We start from the raw sequence: 12,445 nt of genomic DNA, 5'->3' as shown, positions 1-12,445 counted from the left end.
CAAGCTAAAATGATGGGGCTCCAGGGACAGATATACTATGTAACCTTGCACAGTAGCGGCCTCTCAGGGCCAGAGTTAGTAGTACAAAGAGCTTGGCTCACTGGCTATTGGCACCACAGTGATGTTGACACAATATTTCACGGGAACAGCTACAAACAAAACAATATTGATTCAAAAGCATCCATGTCATCAGGTCAGAGAGATATTTTGCATTAGTTATGATACTAATAAAACAAATTGGTTTTCCACTTGACTGATATTTATTCAAGTGGAAACCTTTTTAGGCCGGACATGACCATATTAGGTAATTTCCTCTCATATTATTTGTCGGCCAAGGTTGAATTGTATTGAAGATTCCCCGGGCCGAAGGAGTCGTTGATGGCTTTTACTCCATAGGCATTTAGTAGTAATTGATTGAAGATTTTAAAGGTATGGAGGTTCATCCTTTCTGCTCCGGTCTCAGGTGGTCCTACCTGTCCTGCTGCAGAGGGTCTGAGGGAACGGCGGAGGGCAGACGGAGTCAGACCACCACATCGCTCCACCTCACGAGGAAGAAGCAAACTAGCGTTAAGGAAGAACAGGGAACAGGAAAGTGTAATGGCTTAGCACCATAGCAGATCAGATACCTGCCAGGCCTCTGGGCTCAGGACAAGCCTCCTTGTTCCGCCGTTCTCTGCTTTCAGGGTGGGCAGCCTTGTGGCTGCACGGTGGGACCGGGGCTGGAGAAACAGAGGTCCCTGTTTCATTGATCCATCGTACCTCACACATGAGTTGGTTCAAAACATTATTTGCCAACGGTTAGCAACCTATATTTATCCCATTTTGAAATACTGATATTACTCTATTATTGCAAATGTTTTCCTCAAAAGAGCCAGAGAGAGACAGAGCCCTGGGTATAGTGGTACACACAACGGACTGATGAGGTAGTACAGGTCTTTAAAACAAGCAGCCTACACATGCTGCTGAGACAACTGGCTATCCTACCCTGGTCTGGAGGACATAGGGCCGACAGTTAGCCTCCATCTGCTGCTGAAGTGCTATCCTACCCTGGGTGTCTGGAGTCGACAGTCCAGACCGGCTGCTGATGTAATCGCAGGTCATCTGGGAACCTCGCTGTCTCCGTCCGGCTTTAGTTTCCCCGCTTCCTTGTCTTTCCTCCGTCCGATGACCATCACAAGAGTGGCGTTCCTCAGAACTCGACATGTTGTCCTGGCCGTGGGTCTGCGGTGGCTGGGGCTGAGGAAGAGGAGGATGAGGTAGAACACATGCACCCCTACTGCCCTCCACGACGAACCCTGTTGGTCCGCCCCTGGTCACGTCCACCACGTCCCCCTGCTCCCGGACCCCCTGGGAGGGGCCTCCTGCCCACCAGCCCTCCACACCCTCTCCGCCCCCCTCCTCCTCCTTCCCCTGGAGGCCCACCCTCTCCTCTGGGGAGCAACAGAGGAGGTCCTCGGTGCAGAGGCTGTCCGGCTGTAGAGGAGGAGCAGGAGGAGTCCTTCCTACTCCTGCAGCAACAAAGGGGTCCCCGAGCAGGCGACCCAGCCTCCAAAGGCACTGCTCTCTGCGGGACTCCGCCCCCTCCTCCCCCTCCCCCCTGCTCCTACAGGCCCGTCCCGGCTGCGCTCCCCTCTGGAGGGAGCATGGGGGGGCTCCCTGAGAGACGTCCGGCCTCGTCAATCCTTTAGGTCGGGGGGGGGTTTGAGGGGATTAGTGTAATGACAGTGTTTGGATGACATTACGGTACATTACGTGCACCTATGACGTGCACCTATGACATTACGTGCACCTATAGAAGCACCTTCTATAGGTGCACTTGGTTACCTTTGCCTCTTCCCACTGGGTTATTATGAAGGAATCTGGTTTAATATGTGATTCACAGTTGGTAGGTTAGTTACCTGGGGCCGCTCCCTTGGACTCGCGGGGCCCAGGCTGCAGACAGGATATCGGGGGGCTGGTGGTTGGTGTTCCAAGGCCGGTGTCTCTGCTCCCTGAGCGCCGCTGGCTGAAAGGAGCTTCACAGGTGAACCAACGTGTTAATCATGTTTGATGCATGTTAATCATGTTGATACATGTTAATTATGCGATACATGTTGATCATGTTTGATACGTGTTGATCATGCTTGATACATATTGATCATGCTTGATACGCGTTAATCATGTTTATACATGTTGATCATGTTAATTCGTGTTAGGAATGTTTTATGCTTGTTAATCATGTTGGACATGTGTTAATCATGTTTGATATGTGTTAATCATGTTGATGCATGATAATCATGTTGATCATGTTTGATGAGCGGTTCTTTCCTCAAGGGAACTCAAGGCTCCTTTCTGTTTGCGGTTGAAGACACTTTACTTTGTGGCATACCTTCATCAAAGCCACTGAGACCTCCTGAACTCTCCTGGTTTTTCTGATTCTGCACCTTCACACAAACATTCAACAGCAGTTGGTGAGTCTAACAATATCATTATTTTGCATTACTTATTGTTTCAGTACGATTTAGTTATTTAGTTTGTGAAATAAATCCTGATATATTGTATACGGCATGGTACATGCAAGTTGTGTAATTGAATGTTGTTTGGTACAATAGCTCAGAAATAACATATAACTATTATAAATGTGCCAAACTGTTCAGAAAAGATCTTGACTCCCAAATGAAACCCTTCAAACTATGAACAAAATGAAGATAACTATCGACCCACCTTCTGTGATTTACGTTCCCTAACTGACCTGAAGTCGACTCAGTTGAACATCTATCGAGTCCATCAGCAGGTCACAGGGGTCAAGTCTCAGCGGAAGAGGATTCAGGTCCAACATGCCTCTGTTGTCCTCCCCATCTGTGAGTGACGAGCACGTTAGTTCCTCCCCCAAGCATCCAGACAATATGCACGATATCAAGAATGTTGAAATGTATGAAAGAAGTTCCTGACCAGTATAGAGAAGCTCATCTGTATCATCTGCATCCCCTGATCCTGTATAGCTCTCCTCCGCCATGCTGTAGAAATATAAACATCTCAAGGCACAGCAGCCATGGATACTATGTCCTACTACTGTCTACTGAGGACAATTGGACCGGTTTCAGACCCAGGAGGGCGGGGTTCATGCTGCCCAGTAACCCTGGAAACTAAAGCCGTTTATGGCTGAGCTGAGCACCTAGCAAACTAGTAGAAGAGACAATGCATTCCTCTCTGCCGCGCAACGTCTCCGAGTTACTTTACTCCAGTCTCGGTATAATGCAATATACATATATTCATATATACTCACAAAACCATATAAGAGTGTAGTTTAGTTGGTAGCCTGGTTCAAATTGATATCGAGTAGGCTAACCGACCTGCAGCTGTAGGCCTATTTTAAAAATAAATAAATCTAGATGTTTTGGTGTTTTTGAAGGCATCTTTAAATAGTTAAGATTAGTTAAATAGTAAGGCTAGTTAAATATGTAAGGTTAGTTAAATAGTTAATGTTACTTTTAGTTTGAGAAACCGATGCTGACAGCGAGGAGGACAAGGTCTCTGCACAAACACTTTCAAAGGCTCTTTTCGTTTCAAAAATTATTAACATTTAAGTCATCATAGTTAAGTATTAACCGGGAAATGTTGCTGTGTCAAGTGACTGAAGCCTAATTACTTACTGACTTACTTCCAGTGGACTGCGACGCGTTGAAGTGTGAACTTGAAGCTTCATGTCAGCTTCTGGAGCGACTCGAGAAGCAGCTTGGAGGAGAGAGTGTCAGCAAACAGCAGACAATAAAACAGCAGACAATAAAACACTGGAACACCGAAACACTAAACCCTAAACACTACCGCCGATCCCTGGAGACCAGCCATCCGGCCCAGGGAGAGGTGGGTTGTTTTCGGCACGAGCCCCAAATCGATAGATTTCGCGGAGCTTATATTTGAAAGGCTCAACCAAAAACCACAGACTACCTTACTGTTACCATATTGAAATTACTTTTATGATGTGGGCATATATGTGAGAATATACAGTTGATGAATGCAAATGCTAGTTTAACGATTTACCCCTGAGAAAGGAATGTAGGCAAATACAAGCAACACAGAAATCGGAAAAGAAAAACCAGGACAGACATGCAGTGTGAACACTAAGAACTTTATTATCTTTTCTTTATCATTGCGTCTTTCTTTCTTATAAGACCATGTTAAATGACTATAAAGTAAGGAAGAAATGCACAATTGAAACAAAATAAAAAATAAATATAACTATTCTTCAGTTAAACCCAAACACACCATCAGACCCTGCTGTCCACCCCCTCCTCATCATCCTCCATCCAAGGCCACTGGTCCAGAGTCAGAAAGCGCTGGTTTTAGTTTAAATCAAGGCATGGAAAATATCTATCCTCATACAGCTATAGCCTACTTTATTAGAACCAGCAGCGTGGAATAAAACTAAATGTATAGGCCACAGGCCAGAACCCAACCAGCTCATTAGCATGGTCATTAATATATGAATAATGGCACCCATGAGAGAGAGAGAGAGAGAGAGAGAGAGAGAGAGAGAGAGAGAGAGAGAGAGAGAGAGAGAGAGAGAGAGAGAGAGAGAGAGAGAGCGAGAAGAGAAGAGAAGAGAAGAGAAGATAAGAGAGAGAGAGAGAGAGAGAGAGAGAGAGAGAGAGAGAGAGAGAGAGAGAGAGAAAATAGAAAACAAACAATCATTGGAAGTGAAAGCTTAAGCAAGTTAAAATCCTGTCGGGAGCCAGTGGAGAGCGTTCTTGTCCACAGTTCAACCCTCTTGGTTTGCTTCATTATTCCCCATCTGTACTAGAGTCAACTATTGGTGTGTAAGCAGCAGCGGCCACATCCCGACATCGCAATTATTGCTTCAGCTTAAAGAGAGTATGCAGGCATTCACCGGCAGCTCTTCAACAGCCAACCAGAGGTCGCTGTGGAGGATATATTGGACAAATGAACAAAGACCTTGCAAATTTAAAATCACAGATATAAAAATCATCTATGTCAACTCAATATCTAAGTCAATTGTTAGTGATGATCATGTTCAACAAACTACACATCAACCTTAATTCCATGTTAATCTGCCAAAGTAAAAACCTGTTGTGGAAAAAAATAAGACCTTATTGTGATATATTTCTCCTGTGTGTGCAAATTACAGTAAGGAAAAAGTCAGTTGATAGAAATGATTTAAAGCTGTAAACCAAAGCTAATAAAGTCTATGTACTTATGGAAATATGAGTTTTTTTGTTCGAGATTACAAACATTCAATTAAATGTACTTTAATTTTTTCTTAAATTTAATTAAATTGAATAATGAATCAGAAGTGGGGTTACAGTATTCATTTCTAAATGGTACAGAAGAAGTCACACATCTGTGAGAATGAAGTGATGGATGAAACTGGTACTCTGAACACTGCATTGTAGAAGCACCGAAGAACATGAACAGAAACCAAAAAATGTTTGGTTATCCCCTCAAATAACCCCATCCACTGCAGAAAGGAGTCAACGCTGCACAGTAGATATTCCACGAGGATGACCATAATCCATCACCTCTTCAAATGTAAACTGATAATGGAACAAAATCTATATATTGATAACTTTGTATAAAATAATGTTTAACACCCCGTTATAGTAGCTAACATCACACACTGAGGGCCGTGTTCACTCAGCGTTTTCTTTCAATTATTGTAACGTTCAAATCCTTTTCAAATTATAAACTTGTTCACCATTCAAAAGTAAACCTGAAATTGTACTCAGACAGCGCCGTTTTTGGAAAGACACAGGAAACCACAATGTGTGTTTCCTATTGTTGCAAATGAGCAACAGCTTACAACAATTTAATAGAGTTTTGGTTCTGTCACTGTAAATGGATTAGGTCGGGATCAGGCAGAGACATCAACTTTAGACCGTGCTCTGTATGGGCAAGACTTTCCAGAAGGTAAATATGGTAGAAGGGAATAAGTAAGAAGGGAAGAGGAGGGGAAGAGGAGAAAATAATAGAACAAATCCATGTTTGTCATCCGATATGAGATGATCTTTCGGTTGTCTTATGCCATGGCTGTAACACTTTGAGATGAAGATTGTGTTTGTCATGTTTGCACAATCATGAAAATGTGGGCCATTGTGAGATTCCGATCTTTGAGTTAAAACCAACTAAAATCAGTGCAAGATGGTAGGTAGCTCCAGTGGATTCTACATTAATAAACCATTTTGTTCCGTGAATAGGGCCCAGTGTACGCAGCTACAGGTCAGAATGCACAGCTAGCTAGTTAGGCTACATTCGGATCAATTAAAATGATATTAAATCCTTAGGCTCAGTCATTCAAAATTCTAATTTGAAAGGTACTGTACACATATAACTTAATATTCAGATTAGTTATATTACTTCATTTTTTACAATATCCTCTTGTTATCACAAAAATATTCACACAGGTGACTGTAACGATAGTCCCCTAACCTTAACCCAGTCCTCTAACCCAGTCCGCTCACCCTGACCTAGTCCCCTAACCAAGTCCCCTAACCCTAACCCTGACCCAATCCCCTAACCCAGTACCCTAACCCAATCCCCTAACCCAACCCCCTAACCCAGTCCCCTAACCGAGTCCCCTAACCCAGTACCCTAACCCAGTCCCCTAACCCAACCCCCTAACCCAGTCTCCTAACCCAGTCCCCTAACCGAGTCCCCTAACCCAGTGCCCTAATCCAGTCCCCTAACCCTAACCCAGTCCCCTTAACCCTAACCCAGTCCCCTTAACCCTAACCCAGTCCTGTTTCTTACTTTCCTAGAAGTAATCACAAAACAGACCACCTCTTTTAGACTGCTCTCCTGAAGTCATAGAAGTCCACAGTCAGACCAAGGGAGCGTTTCCCTTCTTTAGTGAGTCAAAAGCAAAACACTCAACACTGTTGACTGGGCTGATCACAGATCAGTTTGTCCCACATCGGTTCAACGTGATGCCCTCGGTGCGACTGGCAGGAACCGGCCCCGTCTGTCAAGAGATCTGCTCACTACAGAGGCGTCTGAACCTTCCCCCTCAGCCCCGTGCTGACGGACGCCTAGAGCATGGAGGCAGACACTATTGCTTTGAGACTTCAGAGAGCTGCACGATATGCAACACATAAGTTGACATGAGCCACTTCTACTACAGAACCGTCTAATAATACCAGACTCATGTTACTGGAACCAAACCTCTGAGGGCAGGAGAAGACAACATTCAAGTTGAATCATCGTATTTCAATAACTAAAAACCCCCCCTGACGGTTCAAGCGTCATAGAACGGTTGGTCTTGTATGAGATATAGCCCGGCTCTCAGTGTATAGCACAACGTGATCGAGTGGCCTGTTGAGTCGCTCTGTTACAGGATTATGGAGACAGGGGATGCTGGGGGGGGTCATGCTACTGGGATGGAGAGCACCGCTGGACAGGAGAACTGAAGAGTCCTGTCATCATCCACCAGGTCATGTGGAGCCTCAGCTGCCAAAAGATCAGTCCTCTTTATTATTGATATCTAACCTGTACTCTTCTAGATATCCTAGGCCAAACCATTTGAAGATCACCACATGGCCAGCTAAATGTTGGTGTACAAACATTGCAACTCAATCATAGATTTATTACATGAAATAGAAGCCATGTAACTTCTGACCTAAAGTATGAATGTGGCTGATTACCAGATTCTATTCGCCCATACGTCCCAATACTTGAACACATGGAGCGTTAGATGAACGATCCCCCAGCAGGTCCACTGAGGTCCTGGTTCATCCACCAAGCTGAGGGGTCATTAGAAGCTAATGAGGAAGACTGACACTGCTTTCTCACACATCTCCTCATCACATGACCAGAGACCAACCTAAAGCACTTCATTCACCAGAGGGAGAAGAGGGAAAGGCTTCAAGTTTTGTAATCTATGCACAGCATAATCTACTTTGTGCTAAATTAAATCAAAATCAAATATATCAAGACACTTTTTCTTTTAAACCTCCTTTGGGAAACCTTTACACACTAAACAGGGCCGTCCTGTGTGTCTCCACTGAGCCATGCCGTCTGAGTCCGTGTGGGCGGCCATCTATCAGAGAAAGAGCTGCAGACCAGGAGGACTGCTTCAAATGAACAATGGGTCAAAGTGCATTGTGGGTAGCAGTGAGGAGCACCTGATGTTTTGTTTCTTGGTTCCTTACGTCTGCAACATCCTTTTCACCGTGTTCTTAAGCCTCACGGGGGGGGATGGTACTGAAGGAATGAACCTTTTCTCGTAACACCCGCCCAACTGTCAAACTGCCTGATAGTGTGCATTAGTAGGTACAATAAATTGTATTCTGAGACTGTGCAACGCACATTCCCATGCTTTATAAAAAGAAGAGAGACACAGAGGGTTCCTGCTGTCTGGAGCCGCCCTCCTCCTCCTGCCAGGAGCTCTCCTCCTGGTCCGCTGAGCTCAGGTTAGAATATCTCGGTACACATGCTCCAGTCCTGCCTTTCCTTGGCCTCCCAGTAGCCTCCCTTGTACACAAAGTTGGTCTCCCCGGTGATGGAGTCCCTTCGCTGGTGGAACCACAGTGGCTGGTAACCCTCGAACTCTTTGCCTGGACGGAGGGGGGGGAAAAAGATATCACTCACTTCCTGCTTCTCCGCGAATCGGGAGGAGACCACAGACTAAGGTGTTACCTTACAGGAAATGTATTGATAGAAATACATTCTTTAATGGAAATGTCGCAAGGCTTCAGGAGAAAAAAGCTTTTCTGCTCATGTGCTTATTTGTTCAGTTTCCCTACTGGTTTGGCGTCTGGTGAAGTGGATATGAACTGGGAGAAGATCATGCAGGCCGGGGGGTGAGGGTCAGGGGGTAGGGGTGAGGGTCAGGGGTAGGGGTGAGGGTAAGGGGTAGGGGTGAGGGTCAGGGGTAGGGGTGAGGGTCAGGGGTGAGGGTTGGGGGTAGGGGTGAGGGGTAGGGGTGAGGGTCAGGGGTCGGGGTGAGGGTCAGGGGAAGGGGTGAGGGTCAGGGGTAGGGGTGAGGGTCAGGGGTAGGGGTGAGGGTCAGGGGTAGGGGTGAGGGTCAGGGGTAGGGCTGAGGGTCAGGGGTAGGGTCGAGGGTGGGTAGGGAGGTGCGTGGGACTGGGTGAGTTTGGTGATGTGCGACCGAGCAGCAGGTAGCAGCTCCCACTCACCAGAGTCATATTCACACTCTGGACATCAACAGAGGGAGGAAAAGAGAGACAGGTCATGGACACATGTCAGAATCAACCCTGAACCCCCCCTCCCAGATACACACACTAAACACACTAACAGCCCACTACACACTAACCAGGGCGGAGGTATATCCATGGAGGTTTATCTTCAATTTTTATATATATGTTGTTGTGTCTAGTACACAAGATTCTGTTGTGCTCAGTAGAGCACATGTCTACCAAGACCTGGACATGATGAACGTCTTCAGCCTGCACTGTGGTTAATCTAAAGTGTTTTAAAATGATTACAACATGAAGTTCAAATACTGGAACATTTGGAAGAGCAGAGACCCTGAAACAGGAACCCGATCCATATGGGGCTCAGTCCTCATCAGCACATGGAGATAGAGAATGTGTGAGAGGGTTATTGTGGGGTTGAATGCTGTCTGCGTATTAATGAGTCAAGCTACACCTGCAGTCATTAGGACCTCCCCAGGGGTCAGGACCCTGGACTTATGACTCTGGTAATCATCACGCCCTGTGCTTCCTCCAGCTCCTCCTCCTCTCTAGTGATTATCTTGATACTCCTCCTCCTCCTCAAATGATCATCTAGATATGCTTCCTCCTCTTCCTCTAATGATTATCTAAACACTCTTCCTCCTCCGGCTCCTCCACCGGCTCCTCCTCCTCTGTAATGATAATCTAGACACGCTTCCTCCTCAGAATACACTCTCCTCGGTGGGCGATCCTCGTCCTTTCTCTTATGGGTACACAGCCACACTAACATGTATTTACAAGAGTTATTTATATGGAGGAGATCCTTTCATCTGCCCTTATTGGCTCTCTTTGTCCGCCACCTCCTCCCCCCTTTGCATCCACCTCCTTCCCTCGGTGGGCTACCTTCATCGTAGGCGTCGGTGGCCTCCGCCTCCCTCCTCCTCCTCACAGCCCTCTGCTTCTCCTCCAGCCGCTGCTTCTCCGAGTTGGCCTCGTCCCAGCGCCCCTCCTCCATAAGCCGCTGGTCAGGCCGCAGACGGCTGTCCGTGGCGCCCACGCCCTCCTCCGCCTCGTTCAGTGTAAGCGCCAGGGATGAGAAGAAGTACATGTTCTCCGCGTTCTCCCTGAGAGCCCAGGGAAGGATCGCAGGTCACCCTCACATTACTGACCACAGTCCCCATGCATGAACTGTAGGCTATGGATTTTAAATCTATTTTAAACCAAGGTTGTATTCTGAGGCTTTACGGCTGATCGTTTCATTGGGGATAGTCAGTGAGACACCAGTACCCCTTTTAGATATTTATATATCGTAGCATCCTGAGGTGTTACATTTATATAATATTCATTTTAATCTTTCGCACCTAATTATTCATATCTCTTCTAATGCCTGGTGATTATTAGTATTTCTTTATAACATATTATTTCCTCCTTGTTGATGATATTTGCCATGCCAACTCTGCAGCACCTGGTCAACGATGAAGAGATGTTCTCATGGCTGTCTCATGGTAGCATGGTGTACTTACGGTAGAGGGTACTTCTTCCACAGCAGCTTGGGGGACAGTGTCTGGTACACGGTCTTCTGCTTGCCCTCCGTGCTGCTGCCCCTCCGGCTGCTCTGGACGATCTTGGCACTCTCAATCTTCTCGTCCCACGTCCCTGAGAGGATATAGTGGGCCTGGCCGTCGCTCTGGGCAACCACCCCCGTTACCTGAAGGGGGGAGGGGAGGGAAGGGGAGAGGGAAGAGGAGAGATAAATATATCTATATAAATAACTACTCAAGAGTCCAGAACTAAAGTATCTACCAAAACAAACACATGTCAGATCTATCCACATAAATGGATAAAGAATACTAATATTATCCAGTAGATGGCGGCAATAACACACAAGGACCTTCATGTTGGGAATCGAAGTGGAGTTGGGTCTTACCTTGCGGGGAACGTCCCTGGAGAAATAACTGTATGGAGAGAACTTAAGCTGACACACCTCCTTGGTCTTGTGATTAACTATCTCAATGTCCCCGGACTGGTAGAGAGACACAGAAACAGAGGGAGAGAGAGGGTGTAAGAGAACGAGGGGCCAGTGAATTTGAGGAGCAGAGAAAGAGCTTCCTACAGAGAACGCAAGAGTCACGTCATGATGGCTGTTCCTGGAATTAAAAACATGATCATTACCAACACCCAACTCTCCTGTCATTAACACATTATGGACCTGAGAGCAGAGACCCAGCCATGCGGGGGGCTCCCTCAGGTAGAGAGCTATTGTCCATGTTGATCATCCAGGGCACATATGTGTAACATAATACCAGGAGCAAGGCCTGCATCATGCCTAGGATCTGTGCATTAAGAACACGGTGATACAATATTCAGGAGCATCTAAACTGGACCCACACACACACGGCTTCCAAGGGACATCAGCAGCCTGTTCCTCCCAACATTTTAATTGGGCCGTTTGACAGAGCGGAGAAGCTGTTGTTTGAGGAGACATGCCAAGATAAAAGCGTGCGGGTCTCCAGAGATTCTGCTCATTGATGTGCTTTTCTCCTGTGTCTTTGTGTTCCTCACCGCCTGGGCTCCATCAGAGGGCAGAGCAACAGAGACTGAACAAATAAGCCCCAGAATTATGTAATAACATTAATACTAATGCAATCCCACGGGCAAATTCTTTGTACAATAATAGGCTCCTTTTTATACCAGTGAGGCACATTGTATTATTCACAGGAATCCTATGACATAAATATTGGGTGGGAATGCCTGATGATTGTATACTACATACAACATTTGTTGTATGTAGGAAGATTTAGATAGATTATAATAGAAAACCTGATTTAAGGGTGAAAGTTAGCCTACCAGCCAGCAATTACCTACCAACAAGGACTCTGTCCGCACACTGTTTTACTCATCAGTTACACACCTGATTGAGACGCAAAGTTGTTTAACTCTTCAGTTACACCTGATTGGTTGTTTAACCCAATTTAACAAATCCTGAGAGCTGACTCGACATACACAGACAAACACAGCCAAGAGAGCTTTTACTTCCTGAGCCAGTGACTCCCAGGTCATCTAGGAGGACCAACACACCTGGTCGATCCAGAGCTTCCCAACAATGATGTTGTGCACGGTGGACGTCACCTTCCTCCACACATAATGGTTTCCACTGGAGTGGAAATGGAGGTGGATGGCACCTGACACAGAGGAAAGAGACACGAGAGGAAAAGTTAACAGCAATGCAAAAGAGGGGGTGATTAGGCTAAGCAATACCCTTTATATAGATCTAGAGTAGGCTAAACCATACCCTTTATGTAGATCTAGAGTAGGCTAAA

General features: G+C 46.1%; 1 protein-coding gene across 2 annotated transcripts in view; it reads right to left on the bottom strand.

Annotated features, from left to right (window-relative positions):
- Nucleotides 1-6,738: 6,738 nt before the first annotated feature.
- osbp2b (oxysterol binding protein 2b) overlaps nt 6,739-12,445 on the bottom strand; it is a 42,192-nt gene continuing 36,485 nt past the window's right edge. Inside the window, exons 10-15 of one of the 2 annotated variants that reach the window (XM_079740080.1) lie at nt 12,204-12,307; nt 11,053-11,148; nt 10,649-10,833; nt 10,029-10,249; nt 9,129-9,146; nt 6,739-8,546 (exon numbers count right to left, since the gene is read on the bottom strand). In XM_079740080.1, the coding sequence (XP_079596206.1) occupies nt 8,404-8,546; nt 9,129-9,146; nt 10,029-10,249; nt 10,649-10,833; nt 11,053-11,148; nt 12,204-12,307 (767 nt within the window). In that variant the 3' untranslated portion in view covers nt 6,739-8,403. The remainder of the gene's footprint in view (nt 8,547-9,128; nt 9,147-10,028; nt 10,250-10,648; nt 10,834-11,052; nt 11,149-12,203; nt 12,308-12,445) is intronic. The other variant, XM_079740081.1, reaches the window with a different exon arrangement.

Source organism: Pollachius pollachius (genome assembly GCF_949987615.1).
Source record: "Pollachius pollachius genome assembly, chromosome: 1".
NCBI lineage: Eukaryota > Metazoa > Chordata > Actinopteri > Gadiformes > Gadidae > Pollachius > Pollachius pollachius.
This window is presented reverse-complemented; position numbering and strand designations above follow the sequence as displayed.